An 18,973-nucleotide genomic window follows, 5' to 3' on the forward strand; every position below is an offset into this window, starting at 1 on the left:
ATATATTTTATCTCGAAGGAGACACTCTAACTCATACTAACGCTATTCAACACTCTATTGACACGGGTAATAGCTCTCCTATTAATGTAAAATCTTACCGTTTTCCCGAATGTCATAAAAACGAAGTCGATTCCCAAATCCAGAAAATGCTACAACAGAAAATTATTAAACCGTCTATCTCTCCATGGAATGCTCCCGTTTGGGTGGTTCCCAAAAAAATGGACGCATCCGGGAAAAAGAAATGGCGAATAGTTATCGACTACCGCCGCCTCAATGACGTCACTGTATCCGAAGTATATCCTATTCCCTTGATCACAGATATCCTAGATCAACTAGGTCATTCCAAATATTTTAGCACACTGGACTTAGTCTCCGGTTTCCATCAAATTCCGCTGAATCCTTCAGATGCACCTAAAACTGGTTTTACTGTAGTCAACACAAATGGTTCAACAGGCCACTACGAATTCACTAGGATGCCGTTCGGACTTAAGAACGCTCCCAGTACTTTTCAACGTCTTATGAACACAGTATTATCAGGTCTTCAAGGTTTACATTGCTATGTCTATTTAGATGACTGTATCATCTATAGTGCAGATCTCAAATCACATTGTGAAAAACTGAAAATGGTATTCAACCGTTTCAGAGATTATAATCTCAAATTACAACCGGATAAATGTGAATTCCTTAGAAAGGAAGTCACCTATCTAGGTCACATTATAACGGATAAAGGTGTCTCTCCAAACCCAGAAAAAATTAAATCAGTCTGTGATTTCCCAATTCCTAAAAATCCTAAAGAAGTAAAATCATTCCTCGGTCTCGTTGGTTATTACCGCCGATTTATTGACAATTTCTCCAAGATCACAAAACCTCTAACATCTTTACTCAAAAAGGATGTCACTTTTCATTGGTCTATAGAACAAGACCAAGCTTTTAACCTCCTGAAGGAAAAGTTAACCTCAGCTCCTCTTCTCCAATACCCTGATTTTTCTCAACCATTTATCGTTACCACAGACGCCAGCAACTACGCCGTTGGCGCAGTGCTATCTCAAGGCCCTGTCGGCAAGGACAAACCAATAGCCTATGCTTCTAGAACCTTAAACAAACAAGAAGGAAATTACTCGACCACAGAAAAGGAGTTAGTTTCTATTTTATTCGCCGTTAAAACTTTCCGACTATACTATTCCGAGTATTTTTGACCAAAGTTTTATGGAAAAACATGTAGATGCATAAGTGTTATGCCCGCAAAACGCATTACCATAAGCTTTCGATGTATGATTAGTCTACTATTTTCGAAAAACTAACAATTTTTTATAAATATATTCTATGTATTTATATTTTTCATATATTATGTATATAATTATTTATTAAAAGTATTATTATTGTATATAAGTTCATTTGGGTATTTATTATAAGATATTTATGTAGTTTATTAGATTCTAGTACCGTAGACCTATTCCACTTCTTGATACGCCTTACTCACAACCTTGAATGGGAAGCTGGAAGAAATCTCTGTTTAGAGATAAGGATTTCCAATGTAACTTAATTTATTATTACTATGTAACTACAATTTTGGTACATGAAAAATAAAAATAAAAAATAAATAAAATTTGAATTTTCGCGGCTGGGTCTATCAAATCACCTTAAGGCATAATAAGGTTTTTAAACACCGCAACGTTTTTTTTAAAGCACGTAATTAATGAATAATAAACAAAAACATTTAGTATCGTATCGTGCGTCGAATACCTCTATGATAGCGGAATGCTTGGATTGTATGAATCAAACACCAAAAACTACATAGGTAATTACAATTGTATCTTTTAATCATCTAGTGATTGTCATAAATGCGCCTCTTTCTTGTGAAAGCTAAATAGGTTATCACGCATTCTATAATTCTTAAATACTATTTTAAAATCACATTGTGAAATGTCACAAAATATTAAAACCATCTAATTACAATTTATAAAAAAATGTATAATTTACAATTAGTACAATGTCAAAAATATTTTAATACATAATTATAATATTAAATTTGGCAACAAATTAGAGTCGAATATTAGAATAAAACAAATAACACAGATGAAAATATAGGTACCATTCAATAAATTCAATTGAATTTCTTATACATTATTCATTACAATATTTATAATAACTATTAAAAAAATACTTTATGTACAATAAGGATTTTGACCTAGGATACCACAGATGTGCAATAACCATCGATGTATTATAATTATATGTACATACAGTGCGCGACAGGTCGAGATGGCACCGTGTTAGCGCAGGAGCTGTCATCCCTATTAGTATCGCGACCTGTCGCGTGCTACATATAGACAAGAGATTTAAAAAAATTGGCAGTCAGTGGGGACTTCGAGCAGAAGTGAAAACTTTAATTTATAAAATAAAAAAATAAAATTTAATAATTTGTAAATTAAAACATTGAAAATTTAACACCATAATAAATGAATTCCATTTAACACCAATATAAATAAATGAAAGTCCCAATCGTTCGATCCATTGGTGTTCTCAACATTCGTACTAATTTTCAGCTCTATGCGAAATAATGCAACCATAATTTATATCCCTCAGTGTGAAATGAGTTTTTACCCACCCTTAATCACTCAACGCAAGTTTTCACTTGAAATATCATGTCTTCCCATTAATATAAATCTAGAAAATAATACAATTGGTTTCAATTAGTTTCAATTTCATGGAATTATTATGCAGTATAGGTACAACGAAATATCAAATTTTTCCAAACGTAGGTTATTCGTTAGTTTACAAGAGCGGGAAGTGAGAGTCGCTGTTGTGTTGCAGAGCGGCCGCGAGCGCCGCGTACAGCGCGTTGGAGCGTCCCGGCGGCGGAAGAAGTGAAAGCACGCGCGCTTCGCTCGTGACGTAGCCTTCCGCGCCCGTGTAGCGCGCCACGCGGGCCATCGCTGCCGCGCTTATCTACCGACAGGCATACATAAACCGGTCAAGTGCGAATCGGACTCACACACGAAGGGTTCCGTGTCACCGTACTAGATATAACACAAATGTGCAATACTGCAAGTTTGTAACTAACAGCGCCATCTACGTAATTTAAGTAAACTAATTATTTGTTCATGAACACTTGGATTTTATTTTGTGATGAAACCTCAAATTCATGGTTTTCAGATTTTTTTACTTTACTTATGCTATACATATATATATATACTACTATATACTATATACGGGAAGTATCCTATAGGTTTCGATTCCCTTTTCTTGACCGACACGACGGACAGACTATGAAGTTATCCTATAAGGAATATCCCTCTTTCCTTTTGATGTACGGAACCCTAAAAATTAAAGAGGCACACCATTTACCACTATTTACCTGATATTCGTTGTCTTCATCGACGGGAAGTCGCGATTCGGATGTCTTGGTAGCCTTTTTTTGCAATACGTGTAGCTGTCAAAAGATATTTCCAAGTTAGTACCATAGCTTAAACACCCGAGTGTTAGACAGAGATGTTTAGTTATAGAACACGCCTGCGGGGTCAAAGGGCTAGGACCACAGAATTAACTTTATTTTGCTTAATATTTCCTTAATAAGTGGTCGTTCGAGAAAATCAATTTTTATAAAGCTGTCAAAACTAGTAGGTAGACGTAATTTTTTTATTCGGAACTAGCTGCCTCGGCGAACTTCGTATCGCCTAACAGTCGATTCTTTTTCAGGCAATTTTTTAAATTTTTCTCTCCGTATGAACCATCCTCGTACTTCGATACCTCGGAATATTATAAAATAAATAATTAGCGAAATCGGTTCAGCTGTTTTCGAGATTTGCGATCAGCAACACATTTAGCGATTTATTTTTATATATAGAGATGATCAGTCTAGTGCGTAGTACATAGAGGTCGTTGGTGTGTTTTGTAAACTGATTGTGCCTAAATAAATAAATAGATAAATAAATACCTCAATGATTTGTCCTTGGTAAGGGCTGAGTGTGCAGGATTTGAAGTCAATCATTTCCACAATTCTTTCCGATTCCGGGTCCGCTACAACGAGAAACTGAAAAATGTTCGTTTGTTAAACATACATTATTTGTTTAAACATATTGGTATATAGGTATATTGATTAATAACACCAATAAAAATAGTACATGGATGCTAAATATAGGCCTCGTAAGAAAGCTCAGAGCCACCAATCAAAGCTGTTTAACAACTCACTCCCCAGCTTACTTATCTATTAAATAATCCTAAACAAGGCAATAGGTTAGGTGTTACCTTATGAGTCACAAGCAAATGCAGCTGTGCGTCATTCAGTAGCGCGTCTTCGCCCGCGAGCGCAGTGAGCTCGGCGAGGCGGAAGCTCCAACGCACGCAGTCGCGCCGCCAGCCGCCGCGGTTTGGCTCCGTCGCCAAGCGGACGCCGTCTAGCCGCGGCTGCAGGTAATAAATAAAAGAGTCAAGTCAAGAGTGAATAGGCATCTTTTAGGCAAGCGCGCTAAGATGGCTGCATCATCACTTGCCACCGGATCTGATTGCAGCCAAGCGCTAGTTTATAATTTTTAAAAAGGCAATAGTACATTATTCAACGTGCGGGTAATGAAATGTCTTACTTTACGGGCGTCGGGGTGAATCGCATGCGTCACGAGGGATGTTAGAGTAACTTCCGAGCGTAGCGAGGGTGTTGCATCTAGAATCCTGAGTGAAGCGCGGGGTTTAGGAGCGCCCAAAATAAAACAGCATTATCTCTGCGTTGATTACTCTACTTTTCACACCTCGTAAAAATACAATATAAAGTTTCGCAGATAAGATTGGATTTTGGAGGGAGGCTCTCATACGCCATAGATTCGCCGTGGCCCTGAGCGGCTTGACGATGGCGCCCACGAAAGCTCTGCGCAGCACCGCCACTACTCTCGTCCACTAGAGAAACTGATGGGCAAGGCCACCCACCGCACCTGGCAAAACTGTGATAATACCTGCGGTACAGGATTCCAGCCGGTCTGACTGAGAAGACCGTGTCCAGCATACGCTACTAGGTCTGCCGTTGCACTGAGCGGCTTGGCAATGGCGCCCACGAGACCTCTCCGCAGCGCCGCCGCGCTACTACCACTCTCGCCCACCGCCACGCCCACCAGTGGGTGATGGGCAAGGCCACCCACCGCACCTGGCAAAACGATCAAAGTTTATATATTAGTCAATTGCGATTATTCAAATAAGACTGTTTTAATACCTAAATTTGTTTAATACCTAAAAAAAATAGGTAGCGTATTTAATATGCGCAGTTTCATACATTACTTTATCTAAACTCAATCTTAAAATCCAAACCATAACATCTTCGTAATATTGTGTCATAGTAAGACGTCGTGCAAGTTTCCATCCTTATGTCGTCGTCATCCCATCTACACGCACGAAACGTTTTGCGTCATCATTCCTCATACGCACGGCTAAGGTTTGGAATACCTTTCCGCAATCTGTGTTTCCTACCAATTACAATTCGGGTATATATAAAACAATTTAAAGTGAATAGGCATCTTCTAGATAAACGTGTCCCATCATAGGCCACATCTACACTTTCCATCTGGTGTGATTGTGGTCAAGCGAATAAAAGAAAAGCAGAAATGGGGGTAGATAAATATTTTTTGCACGATGTGAGAAACACTAACCGAGTATGTTGATGGCAAAGTTAGTGATGCCTGCCACTAGGCCTGCCATCAGGCTAGAGGGCGCCCGCCTCCTGGAAGATAATAGATAATAATCATCAATATATATTACAGGCTAGCTGATGCCCGCGACTTCGTCCGCGTGTATTAAGGTTTTTTAAAATCCCGTGGGAACTCTTTGATTTTCCGGGATGAAAAGTAGCATATGTCACTCTCAAAGTCTTATACTATACCCTTGCAAAAAATCACGTCGATTCGTTGCTCCGTTGCAACGTGATTGAAGGACAAACCAACAAACCAATAAACCAACAAACAAACACACTTTTGCATTTATAATAGGGGTAGTGATGTAGTCGCCCGGCGTCGTTCGGGGGACATACCTTTTTCATACGCAAATCTGAAGGTTGGTATAAACCGAAACTAATATCTCTACATAGTATAAAATAAAGTCGCTTTCCGCGTCTGTATGTATGTATGTATGTATGAACGCGTAGATCTTTTAAACTACGCAACGGATTTTAATGCGGTTTTCACCAATAGATAGAGTGATTCAAGAGGAAGGTTTATAGCTATAGTTTAATTCTTAAAAAATTAGATATCCCTAGAGAAATTGAAATAATGTGAATTAGGTCGGAAAAAATCCTCTCATTTGAGAGTTTCCGAGGCAATGACACCTCAATGACCCCACATTAGTATCTACGTTGCACCCATGCAAAGCCGGGGCGGGTCGCTAGTTATTAATAATACCGAAAACTCATAATCATAACCATGATGATCAATCCATCGCCAGCTCACTACTGAACACCGCTCTTCTCTCGGAATGAGAAGGATGAGAAGGGCTTAGGCCATAGTCCGCCACGCTGGCCCAGTGAGGATTGGCAGACTTTACACACCTTTGAAAACATTATGGAAAGCCCCCCGGCGTACAGATTTCTTTCGCATATAAATCCGAAAAGTTAGACATGCGTGCCCGAGATTGAATCCCTGACCGCCCGAATAAGAGGTCGATGTCTTAACCACTAGGCCATCACGTTTTCAGGAATAAGGTAGGTTCGTAAAAAATTTTTTTTATGAATTTCTCGAATGAGCTCATAACTGAAGGATCCTTTTCAATCAACTTCATTGGCAATTCTGAATTCACCGGCAGTGACCACCACGAAAACTTTTTTGTTGATTTAAAAAAAAATTGCAAATCGGTTCAGAAAACTCGAAAAAATCGATGTAGAAAAAAGAACCACCTCCTTTTTGACAGTCGGTTAAAAACCGATGACCTTGAAATATTTACGGAACAATGTTTAAAATATCCCCTTTCTAACAAAAAAAGAATGAATGAAATCGGACTACGCGTTAATGAATTACAACTCAGTATACATTTTAACTTTCATCCCCTCTCCTACGGGAACCATGCTGAATTTCGGGATAAAAAGTATCTTATATTCTTCCTCATAGTATGACCTCAAATCGTACCAAGTTTCATTGGAATCCATTCAGTAGTTTCAGCGTGATGCGCGGCCGTGATACAGACAGACAGACAGACAGACAGACAGACAAACAGACAAACAGACAGACAGACAGACAGACAGACAGACAGACAGATAGACAGACAGACAGACAGACAGACAGACAAAAATGAAAAAAATTACAGTTTTGGGTTCAGTATCGATTATAGAGTGCCCTCGAAAAAACATTTTCAAAATATCTTCAATGTACAGAATTTGAACTGTTACAGTTTTATTATAAGTATATTGATTTATGAAAAACGAACTAATGACCTAACGGTGCGTGTTGCCAGTAACTATGAGCCTCATAGAAAGCTCAGTCACTCAGCGGAAAATGGAGAGAGCTATGCTTGGAGTTACTCTGCGTGATCAAATCAGAAACGAGGAGATCCGTAGGAGAACCAGAATAACCGACACAGCTCAGCGGGTGGCGAAGCTGAAGTCACGTAGAGATCTCGGTCTCATAGGGTCCTCGGGACATTAAAGGCAGTAACGGAACTTAAAACAAAACGTCGAGACCTTGACGTCACTGGCAGGCATCAAATCAAACCGTTCACTCTGAGACTAGTATATAATCACCTTGCAGCCGCAGCTCTTCTCGCGTGGTCGTCATCACCAGCTAGCAGGTCCAAGTTGCGCGCGAGCGAGCCTGCGGCCGAGCTGAGGGATCGCAGCAAGGCGCCAGCCGCGGCCGAAGCCACGCCACGGACCCCTCCCACGGCGCTCCCCACCCGCGCCGCCAGGGCGCCAGGAGCTCCGAGCAACTCCAGACCACCTACTACCCACCCTGAAAACAGAATAGGTTATAGTTCTTGCAATTCATGAAGGCGAGTGGCTCATGCTTGTGTTTAAGTCGTATCGGTATACGTAACGTACACTGAATGTGTGCGTTTGCGAGCGCTTGCTCGCGACTGATTGGTCCGACATGCACGCACACTTACGCAATGCCCGTGTATCCGACGTAACCACAAGTAAAGTCCACTCGCCTTCGTGAATTGCAAGAACTGAACACAGTTATACAGACCTGAAATTACAAACAACAACTTATAATAAAAATACAAGTGCAAAACCAAACAAGTGCGAGTAAGCTCGCAATTAAATTTACATGGCGGCCGATTCAATATTTTAACAACCTTCCTGGCGAGCGATGTGGTCTTCTAAGTAGGAGGTCCCGGGGTCGAATCCTGGCAGGGGCAATTTATAATTTTTAAATTGTCTCTGGTCTGGTCTAGTGGGAGATTTTGGTTGTCTCTAGCTAACACCCTCGCAGCAAGCCGTGGCTTGTGCCCAGTGTTTCCATATGTAAATCGAGAATTACCGTGTTCAAGGGTTAAAATTACGGTGTTTCTAGATTAAATTACGGTGGATTAGCTAAAAGAATACCGTGTAAATTACCGTGTCATTTTTAAAAGAAAAAAGTCACGAATTAGCTTTTTAATCAGCTATTAATATTATTCTGAATCTGACTCTCCTAGCATAGCAATATCTTTTTCATATACGGATTTATTCATATTAATATTTTGTTAAATCTCATTAGTTTTACATTTTACTCCTTCCTAATTGCTTGAATAAGGACGAAATACTACTATTACGCAGTATATTATGAATTTTTAACGTGATTATGTATTACGGTGACACGGTCAAGGTAATGGCCATATTACCTTGACGGTAGATTAGGGCTGAATTACGGTGCATCTACGGTAATTACCGTGTACATGGAAACACTGCTTGTGCCGGACCTTGTCTTAGGGCCGTGATATGACTGACCTGCGCCAAGTATTGCGGCGGAAAGGTAATGTACAGTGAGCGCGTGAGTCAGCCTGCCCGACGAAGTCATCACGTCCTGCAGCTGGAACGCGCTCAGCCGCAGCGAACACTCGTCCAGTGCTATGTACATCCGGACCTGAAACATCAATATGATTTTTTTTAATATGCTATGCGGCTCTGGGTTCTAGCCCTGACAGCTTTAAACTACAAGTATTGCCAACATAATATCAGGGGTCAAGTTATCGTAAACAGACAATATGTACGTACCGCAGTGTGTAGGGTCAAGGTCAGATCCAAGGGATGGAGGTGTAGCTTCCTCATCCTCAGCGGGTACTGCAAGGTCCTGGATTCCGCGATGGCGACCAGTTCCGAGGACGGGATGATGGCAGGCGCCGCCAGGTGGAACAGCTCCACCGCAGCACCCACGTATGCGTCTTCTACGTACAGACCGAGGGGTCCCAAGCGGAGTTCTACTTCCGTTAATTCTGTGTGACAAGTAAATGAACATAAGAGAATGATAAAATTATCCAGCGTTGATTATTACTATCCAAGATACATGTCATGTGTAAAAAATGACTTTTCACGTGCCATTTTAACTTTATGTGCCATATTTTATGTCAAAAGTACGATTTCAGTGAACGTGACATTTGACCCACATCTATATATATAAAAAGAAAAGGCACAGCTGAAACTACTGGACGGATAGGGCTGAAATTGTGCATGCAGAATGCAGATAGCTATTATCACGTAGGCATCCGCTAAGAAAGGATTTTTGAAAATTCAACCCCTAAGGGGGTGAAATAGGAGTTGTAAATTTGTGTAGTCCATGCGGACGAAGTCGCGGTCATAAGCTAGTAGTTAAAATGCCACCTGAGAAGTCATTTTGTATGGACTATACTACGATATAAGTACCAATACAAACACACAATCCAAGATATATATAGTAAGATATTTAGAGACATGTGACGAGATATATAGATACAACACTATCAGTTTTATAAGTCGCATAGCAAAAATTCGTTTGCGCAAAAAAGCGCAACCTAATGTCGTCTAAAACCGAATTTAGACCAATGAAATATAGACTTTATTGCTGGGCAATAAGATTTTAAACACAAGAACAAAAAAGGCACGTGCTATCTCGCTCATAATTCGTGTGTACAGAATATGGCGCATTAAAAAACCAACAGTGGACGGATGCGCGCTTTCTTAACTTTTTAAAACGACAAATCCTGATGAATAATGCAGACTTGGTGGAGAACTCCTCGTTCAACAAGCTCCACAGCGACGGCCATCTTTGCATCTCACTTCGCTATTAGCTCGTCTCGATGAACAGGGTATAGTGCGTAGTACAGTAGTCGTATTTCAATTGAACATTTTTACTCACCAGTGTTCTGGATGGCTTACCTTGATAACTGCAACCGGCCACTGTCCATCTGTCATGACAGGTTTGCAACAACAGCCTGGCATCTGCGGACTTGGTGGAGAACTCCTCGTTGAACATGCCCCATAGCGGCGGCCATCTCTCCGTCTCCTGTACATCCGCACGAGTCGCGGCCACCACCGCAAAGTCGAACTGTTCCGTCTCGTACTGCGCGTTGTCGATTTGAACGTCGGCTATCGAGATTGTAGTGCGCAGCTTCTGTTTGCAAACATATAAATCACTATACTCTATCCACGGAAAGAATTAGTAAGGTGCTCTCTCTGTTACGTAATCACATACAAATGACAGAGCAAAAACCCTCAATGGGCGTTAACTATTTTGTGGCACCAACCAATCATAAATGAAACTATGTTTGCGAATTGAATTCCGAATATTTTTAGAAAAAAAATCTAATGTTTTTTGAAGACATGTTTGCGATTGGTTGCGGTGACTCAAAATGGTTACGCCCACTGAGACTTGGTTCTGTCGTTTATATGCGATTATGTAACTTCTTCACGTTTTCAATTTCAGTTCACGCTCGGAGTTATGTGCATGTTAAGCGTTAAATATCACATTGTTGCCTAAGAGTTCTCAAAGGTTTGCGAATCTGCCTACTCGCAAGTGCGGGTATCGCTAGCGTGGTACACTATCATGGCCTAGGACTATCACCGGCGGGGTGAAAACGTATCTCGCGACCAGGGGCGTGCAGATCATAGAGGCATAAATGCACTGCTTACCCCAGTTGTAATAGCTCAATGCATATTTTTCGCGTTGCTGTCGCTACTGCAATGTTCTAGATTGGTTTTTCATTGGTTTAAGATGATGCACTTACTCTGGAGTCGGATCGCACCCGTATCCCGGCTCGCTGCAGATGCACCGCCAGCAGAGGCAGCACGTCGGCCGAGGCTCCGACCGTCACCGCTACACTACCGACCACGCATCTGACCAGCTCTATTTCCCGCCATATTTCATTGCCGCCTGACCAATCTACGAAGAATAACTTCAATTAATCCTTAAAATTTAACAATTCCACCAGCTTACGTCATAAAATATTTTATTTCGGTAGCTATCATTATCTAGTCCATAATATTGACCAGCGTGGTGGTCTTTGGCCAAACCCTTCTCATTCGGAGAGGTTACCCGTGCTCAGTAGTGAGTCGGCGATGGGTTGATGATGTAATAATTAAACAAGTACCTGTAATATCGCTTTGAGCGGCGGCAGACAGTTTCCCCATGGAGGAATGTTTGAATGTCGCGTCCACAGCGGTCATCACCACCGGGTTTCCACCCCTTCCATATTCTGGACTCGCTTGATCCTACAAAATAATAATCTATATATTATCTACATAGTTCAACGGGTTGCGAAGCTGAAGTGGCAATGGGCAGGGCACATAGTTCGTAAAACCATAGACGTTGGCGTCCCAAGGTGCTGGAATGGCGACCTCGCACCGGAAGACGCAGCGTTGGAAGACCTCCCACTAGGTGGACGTACGACATCAGACGAGTCGCAGGGAGCCGCTGAATTCAGGCGGCGCAAGGCCGTGGCGTGTGGAAGTCCCTACAAGAGACCTATGTCCAGCAGTGGACGTCTATTGGTTGATGATGATGTTGATATCATTAGTTTAAGAAGCATGGCAGTTTTTATTAAAGCCATACCCCTTTGGTTTCTCATCGGCATCGTACCGAAACGCTAAATCGCTAGGCGGTACGGCTTTCCTGGTAGATGGTAACCACGGCCGAAGCCTCTCACCAGTCAACTTTTTGACGGCCCATCCGTCTAGTGTTCTACTAGTTTTGACGAAATCTGATACAGAAATTGCCTTCTTCTGGAGACCGATATAGTTTACTTTTTACCCCGGAAAAACAAGTTAAGTATTTATATAAACCCAAAATTATATGATGTGTACTGACACAATTTTGTTGAACGTACCTCTTCTTGAAATGCTATCGAATCATCGGAAAAAGCACCGAGCAATCTTCGTCTTATGTCACTTGCGGATATATCATGCTGAAAAAAAAAACATAATATTTAAAACAGAATCCAAAAAGGTCATTTTATATTCTAGCCGTGCGTTTAGAAACGAAAATATATTGAAATATGTGATTTAATGACGAAGCATTAAGTGACACTTTCCAACAATGACAGACAGTGCTCTACAAATTTGCTATCTCCTTCTAAAGGTCGATGTACATTACTTTCGGCCGCGTACTGTATTTTAATACGCTGCTATTCGTGTATTTCAAATTGAACCTTATTGGTTTGTATCAAGGAACAAATTTTACAAGCTAATAACATTAGGATGGCGGTGACTCGAACTTGAAGTTTGTACAGATGTTCTATTTCACAAAGACCGTCTGGATCTGTTTGTGTGAGTGCACACGTTTACACGTAACACACAAACGCATAAACGCTAATCGGTACACTCACTACTACAACCAAGGCTGAGCGGACGTCGTGAAGTAGAACCTATAACCACCCCAAAACTTCCAACGCACATTGGTGCGACTATAGAGTCGACGCATTTTAAACTGAGTTTAGTAGTTATCTGTCTGTTTCGCTCGCACTTACAGGTCGTAGGTAAGCGCGAGCGAAACAGACAGATAACTCGACGACTCAGTTTAAAATGCGTCGACTATAGATGAGTTTTAACTTCAATAAAATAAACATAAGCAATACTTGGTCAACATCTTGTAGCTCGACGAGCGTGGAGTGGGGATGCGTGCGCACGCGCACTTTGATGGTCACGCCGCCCGACATCTGCAGCAGATGCTCTCCGTCCGCTATCGCGACCGGCTGCGACCAGTCGTAGTTCACGTCGCCTGCAATATTAACATTATGTAGAGACCATTATAGACGCCCTAAGCACGTCCTTAATGACCCCGACGATCAAATCATGACTGTCAATGCACGCTATCTTGTAGGTAATTCACATCTATTTATTTATTTTATTTTTATTTTGACAAAATGAAAAGTGAACATTTTACACCACACTTTAAGACCAAAGCACTAGATAAAAAGCCGAGACTGGTGTTGGCAGTTTGCAGCCCAAATAGACCGTAGTCTGTGCTAGGGCTGACAAAGTTCATCGACCTCTCACAAACATTCATACAGACCTATATAATTGTCTGAAATATTAACATTATATAAACACTGCCTAAGCACGTCCTTAACGACCCCGACGATCAAATTATGACTGACAATGCACGCTATCTTGTAAGGCAACCGACATCTACAACTTCTGCACAGCGTCTTCGCCGGCGAAGGTAAGGGCCGATTTCTAACGTCACCCGGACGTAGACCCGGTCTCACGGGGGCGTATGGACTAATCAAGTTTACTGTTTGCAGTCGCTGAATACTCACCCTTATAATGTCCAACGGTGAGGAAGGGTACGGACGGGCGCGCCGGTTGCTGCGAGGGAGGATGGCGCGCGCAGTGCGCCGGCGTGGAGTAGTGAGTAGTGCCTCCCGCCTCTACTTCGCACCACCACATCACGCCGCTGCACTCTCGTACCGGCTGGAATAGTTGTTTATGCTACAAGTGCGGCATGATGAAAATTACAATCGAGGCGCAAATTTTAATATCCTCGTCTTCGGCTCGGTTACTAAAAAGCGCCGAGAGTATCACACGACATTTTACAATAGGTACCTGGTACATGTTATTACCATGGTGTCCTACTGATATGGTAAGTAATGATTCTGAGCGCAACTAACTTTTAGAGTTTAGAGAATTTGCACGTTTCTCTTACCAATGTGATAAGAAAAGGACAAACAAACCCAATTTAATTTAGAACTGTCAAACTCCGTGACTTAAGTTGCTAGTCGTGAGCCTATTGTTTAAATTTATAGAGTGAACTATTTAGTCTAGAGAATTCATTTTACGTCCTTTATAGCAATATTCAAAATAAAAAGATGCAGATACTCTATAGTCGACGCATTTTAAACTGAGTCGTCGAGTTATCTGTCTGTTTCGCTCGCACTTACAGGTCGTAGGTAAGTGCGAGTGAAACAGACAGATAACTCGACGACTCAGTTTAAAATGCGTCGACTATAGTACTCATCGTCAAATTTAGTTTAGAGAAAAATATCAGAATCGACGTCATTGGGATAAGTCATGAGGACCGTCTCTCACGTTAGATAGTACCTGGTTGTGGGTAGCGGGGTCCTCGGTGCGGGGCTCGGCCACAGCCAGCGCGTTGGAGGTGCGATTGCGCACCACGAACTGCGGGCACGGGTCCGGCGCCACCGTCACCACCAGGCGCGACTCGTGGCGCACTTGAGTCACCACCACTGCCATCTAAAACGTCACCAACATTCACGCCACGCCAGATTCATAGCACTCGGGGCCATAACACGTGGGAAAGGTCAATGATATTGCGCTCTCACTCGCTCTTACAGACCTCCCGGGAGACGTTAGTGATGAAGAAGAAGAAGAAGAATGACGATTATTTACCAAATACACACATCATATCTTGTAACTAAGAGCTACTTATTCCCGTGACGCGTCCCGTACCTATCGATAATGCTAATAAACATAAAAAAATTGTGTTTCAGAATTTAATTAAATTTGCTAAACCATAGGAACTTGAAGTATGTCTTACTTATGACGGGAAGTTTGTTTTTAATATACGCGTTAGCTGAAAGCTGTGGTAGCTTAGTGGTTAGGACATCCGCCTTTCAATCGGAGGTCGGGGGTTCGATTCCGGGCACGCACCTCTAACTTTTCGGAGTTATGTGCGTTTTTAAGTAATTAAAATATTCCTTTAACGGTGAAGCGTGGTAGACTATGGCCAACACCACATTCTCACTCTGAGAGGAGACCTGTGCTCTGTAGAGAGCCGGTGATGGGTTGATCATGATGATCATGATCATGATACGCGTTAGCGGGCGATGGAGAGAGCTATGCTTCTCTCTTCTGGAGTCTCTACGTGATCAAATCAGAAATGAGGAGATCCGTAGGAGAACTAGAGTAACCGACATAGCTCAACGGGTTGCGAAGCTGAAGTGGCAATGGGCAGGGCACATATAATTCGTAAAACCTATAGACGTTGGGGTCCCAAGGTGCTGGAAAGGCGACCTCACACCGGAAGATGCAGCGTTGTAAGACCCCCCACTAGGTGGACGGACGACGGATCAGACGAGATCAGGGAGCTGATAGATTCAGGCGGCGCAAGACCGTGGCGTGTGGAAGTCCCTATAAGAGACTTATACCTAGCAGGTGACGTCTATCAGTTGATGATGATGATGATACATGTTAGTACACACACAACACAAAATCTGGTTCGACCGCGCATCTAGAACCGTTATAAAGAGCATCACTCACGGAATGGCCCGATTCATGTTTCAGCGCGATGGCCCTCCTCGCAGGCGGCGCCCCCAGCCGCACAGGCACAGGGCTGGTGGAGGGGTACGAGTTGGAGGGCAGCGCGAGGCAGAGGTACGGTCGGAGCTCGTCCGCGTCCCCGCCGCGCCGCCGAGCGCGCATCCAGAACCGGCATAAAGAGCATCAACTCACGGAATGGCCCGATTCATGTTTCAGCGCGATGGCTCTCCTCGCAGGCGGCGCCCCCAGCCGCACAGGCACAGGGCTGGTGGAGGGGTACGAGTTGGAGGGCAGCGCGAGGCAGAGGTACGGTCGGAGCTCGTCCGCGTCCCCGCCGCGCCACCGAGCGCGCATCCAGAACCGGCATAAAGGCGTGCCTTGGAGACTGGACCAAAATAATAGTACATTGTACAACAAGGGCATAAAAGAAGCCATTTCATCCCAGACGTTTACCCTAGTAGCAGTAGATATTTAAGTCCAGGATAAAATAGGTTTTATGACCGAGTTATACACTCGGCTCTTCACTTCGATTGCGAGGAAATGAAACAATAATCAATACCCTTATTATAAATGCGAAAGTGTGTTTGTTTGTTGGTTTGTCCTTCAATCACGTCGTAACGGTGCAAAGGATTGACGTGATTTTTTGCATGGGTATAGATAAAGACCTGGAGAGTGACATAGGCTATTTTTTCCGGAAAATCAAAGAGTTCCCACGCGATTTAAAAAAAAACCTTATTCCACGCGGACGAAGGGCGTCGTGGGCATCAGCTAGTCCATACTAATATTATAAATGCGAAAGTGGGACTGTCCGTCTGTCTTGACTTTCACGTCCAATCCGTTTAACCAACTTTGATGAAATTTGGTACAGAAATAGCTTGCAACCCGGGAAGGACATAGGCTACTTTTAATCCCGGAAAATTAAAGACTTCCCACGGAATTTTTATAAACTAAATCGCATAAGACGCGGGCATCATCTAGTCTACTAATAAATATATTTAGTCAGTAATATACAACAAGTAGTATACCATACCTTCCTTCTTTAGTTGGCTCAACGACTTTGAACATCTTCGGGCGTAAAACGGAATTGTTGTCCAACTGATCCGGGATCGCCATCGCTGACACCTAAACCCACAATACTAATTCTTCAACATCATATTATTATGATCAACCCATCGCCGGCACAATACTGAGAACGGGTCTCCTTTCAGAATGAGAAGTCTAGCACGCTGGACAAGTGTGGATTGGCAGATTTCACACAACTTCGTGAACATTGTTTTATTTTATTCTATTCGTTTATTTGCAATCAACAGCGATACATACAATATAATTTTACATAATAACAGACTGAAAATAAGGCCAAATAGGATTACAATTGTGGAGAACTCTCAGTCATGCAGGTTTCCTCACGATATTTTCTCCACCATTACAGCAAGTAGTCGTTTAAAACGCACATATCTTCGAAAAGTTTAGAGAATCCTCATTACTCGTAGCTTAAGTTTTAATTAAGTAGGTAATTAATTATCACCACTATAATCATCTTACAAATTAACAATTTTGACTATCAGTAAGCGTAACATGTTACCTATTCTGAATAAATAATTTGACTTTGACTTTGACTTATAATTCTCACCTGTATAGGGGTAGGTAGCCTGTTGATAAGAATGTACGTGGATGTGATTCCTAGTATGTTGATGTCTTCCTTTACTTCATAGCACATCGTTAGTAGCGCCACCTGTGTAAAAAAATCGGTCAAGTGCGAGTCGGAGTTGCACACGAAGAGTTCCGTACCATCGTACAAAAATAACACTTTTAAATTTTGTTTATCTTCATGGCAGCTAATTTGAGATTTTTATTATTGGTTGTTATAGCGGCAACGAAATGCACATTTTGTGAAAAATTAAATTTCTATCTATTGCGGTTTACGAGATACAGGTCACTGACAGACAGACGGTCGGACAGCGAAGGCTTAGTAATAGGGTCCCGTAGACACTCTACGAATACGGAACCGTAAAACGTCGAAGGGGTATGAGGCGGGGACGCTCCGCGCTCACCCGCACTGTTCCGCACCAAGTTAGCGCGGGGGCTGTGCGGGTGTGCGGGGCGTCCCGACCCCCATTGCCATCTCGACCTGTTGGGTACTATATTTAGATAAGTTCAGTCGTCATCTCACCTACCGCATTAATTCTGTGTGTGTGCGTGTGTGAGAGAGAGAGAGAGAGAGAGAGAGAGAGAGAGAGAGAGAGAGAGAGAGAGAGAGAGAGAGAGAGAGAGAGAGAGAGAGAGAGAGAGAGAGAGAGAGATAGATAGAGAGAGAGAGAGAGATTCAAATTCAAAGCTAATTAATCAGTTTGTAATGAGACGTAACCGATTTAACGTGCTAATTCCTTATTACATATTGCTTTACTTTACTGCCTTTTAAAGTCATAACATCATTGTACCTAAATCTTATGTACTAGCCAGTTGTTAACGTTTATGCTATGTGTCCTTTAGTTATAAATCCTTTTGTATGTAAATACTTGTGTATGTGTAAATGTTGTTGGTTACTCAAATAAAAAAAAAAAAAAAAAAAAATTTCTTTATTGCACCTTTTGGTTGCAGTGTATGGCGAAGTTGGCCGCGTGGTCCAACGCGACGTGTCCCGGGCCGGGCTTGCCGTAGCGCCCCGTTTCCTGCTTGCACACTTGCAGCTGACCGCTCACGAACGTCTCACGACCCATCTCCACCGACAGGAAGAACGGTTTCTGCGGACAATCAATTGTTTTACCAACTTTCGTAGAAACTCGTTTATGCTTAGATCTGCCTCATCGTTTAATAAAATTTGTAAAAATGACAAAAATTTGGACCTATTCTGCATCACTGGAACCACTATTCGGAAAGCTCTGGCCAATGAATTCTTTAACGCTCATACTTCAGTTAAATAATTCGTTGGCCAGATCTCGTTTCTCATTTTTTTATTTTATTACTTCTCCCTGAATTTTCTTTCCCCCAGTCGAGTTTTTTTTTTGTTATTCTTATGTGTATTCTATCTGTGAAAACTTGTCATTAGCTTTAATCTTCTTCTGTTTTTACCTATTCATTTTTACATATTAGCTGTAAGTTTTCCTGTTAAATAAAATAAATAAAATAAAAAATAAAATAAACTCACGAGGATCCTCTAGTTGCACATTTTCATACAAAAAGCGATAAGTAACATTTTTCTCCCCGTAAATGTAGTCCAATTTTTAAAAATTTGAGAAATATTATAGATACATATAATGAAGAACTATGCTTGTATGTTTTAATTTCAAAGAAAAATTGGTTACGTGAAAAGTTAAAAGACCCGTAGAGTTAAAATGG

The 18,973-nt window shown here is 42.0% G+C and overlaps 1 protein-coding gene across 1 annotated transcript in view; it reads right to left on the bottom strand.

Moving 5' to 3' along the window:
- Positions 1–1,950: 1,950 nt before the first annotated feature.
- Positions 1,951–18,973, bottom strand: part of Vps13B (vacuolar protein sorting 13B) — an 87,642-nt gene continuing 70,619 nt past the window's right edge. The window contains exons 65-84 of the mRNA XM_069508987.1: positions 18,223–18,378; positions 17,268–17,369; positions 16,668–16,759; positions 15,830–16,022; positions 14,459–14,611; positions 13,678–13,831; positions 12,994–13,136; positions 12,247–12,324; positions 11,512–11,632; positions 11,149–11,303; positions 10,301–10,535; positions 9,164–9,381; positions 8,897–9,032; positions 7,709–7,916; positions 5,634–5,704; positions 4,947–5,134; positions 4,249–4,407; positions 3,938–4,033; positions 3,359–3,433; positions 1,951–2,949 (exon numbers count right to left, since the gene is read on the bottom strand). Of these exons, the coding sequence (XP_069365088.1) occupies positions 2,776–2,949; positions 3,359–3,433; positions 3,938–4,033; positions 4,249–4,407; positions 4,947–5,134; positions 5,634–5,704; positions 7,709–7,916; positions 8,897–9,032; positions 9,164–9,381; positions 10,301–10,535; positions 11,149–11,303; positions 11,512–11,632; positions 12,247–12,324; positions 12,994–13,136; positions 13,678–13,831; positions 14,459–14,611; positions 15,830–16,022; positions 16,668–16,759; positions 17,268–17,369; positions 18,223–18,378 (2,907 nt within the window). The 3' untranslated portion in view covers positions 1,951–2,775. The remainder of the gene's footprint in view (positions 2,950–3,358; positions 3,434–3,937; positions 4,034–4,248; positions 4,408–4,946; positions 5,135–5,633; positions 5,705–7,708; positions 7,917–8,896; positions 9,033–9,163; positions 9,382–10,300; positions 10,536–11,148; positions 11,304–11,511; positions 11,633–12,246; positions 12,325–12,993; positions 13,137–13,677; positions 13,832–14,458; positions 14,612–15,829; positions 16,023–16,667; positions 16,760–17,267; positions 17,370–18,222; positions 18,379–18,973) is intronic.

This window comes from Maniola hyperantus, chromosome Z (genome assembly GCF_902806685.2).
Source record: "Maniola hyperantus chromosome Z, iAphHyp1.2, whole genome shotgun sequence".
Lineage (NCBI taxonomy): Eukaryota > Metazoa > Arthropoda > Insecta > Lepidoptera > Nymphalidae > Maniola > Maniola hyperantus.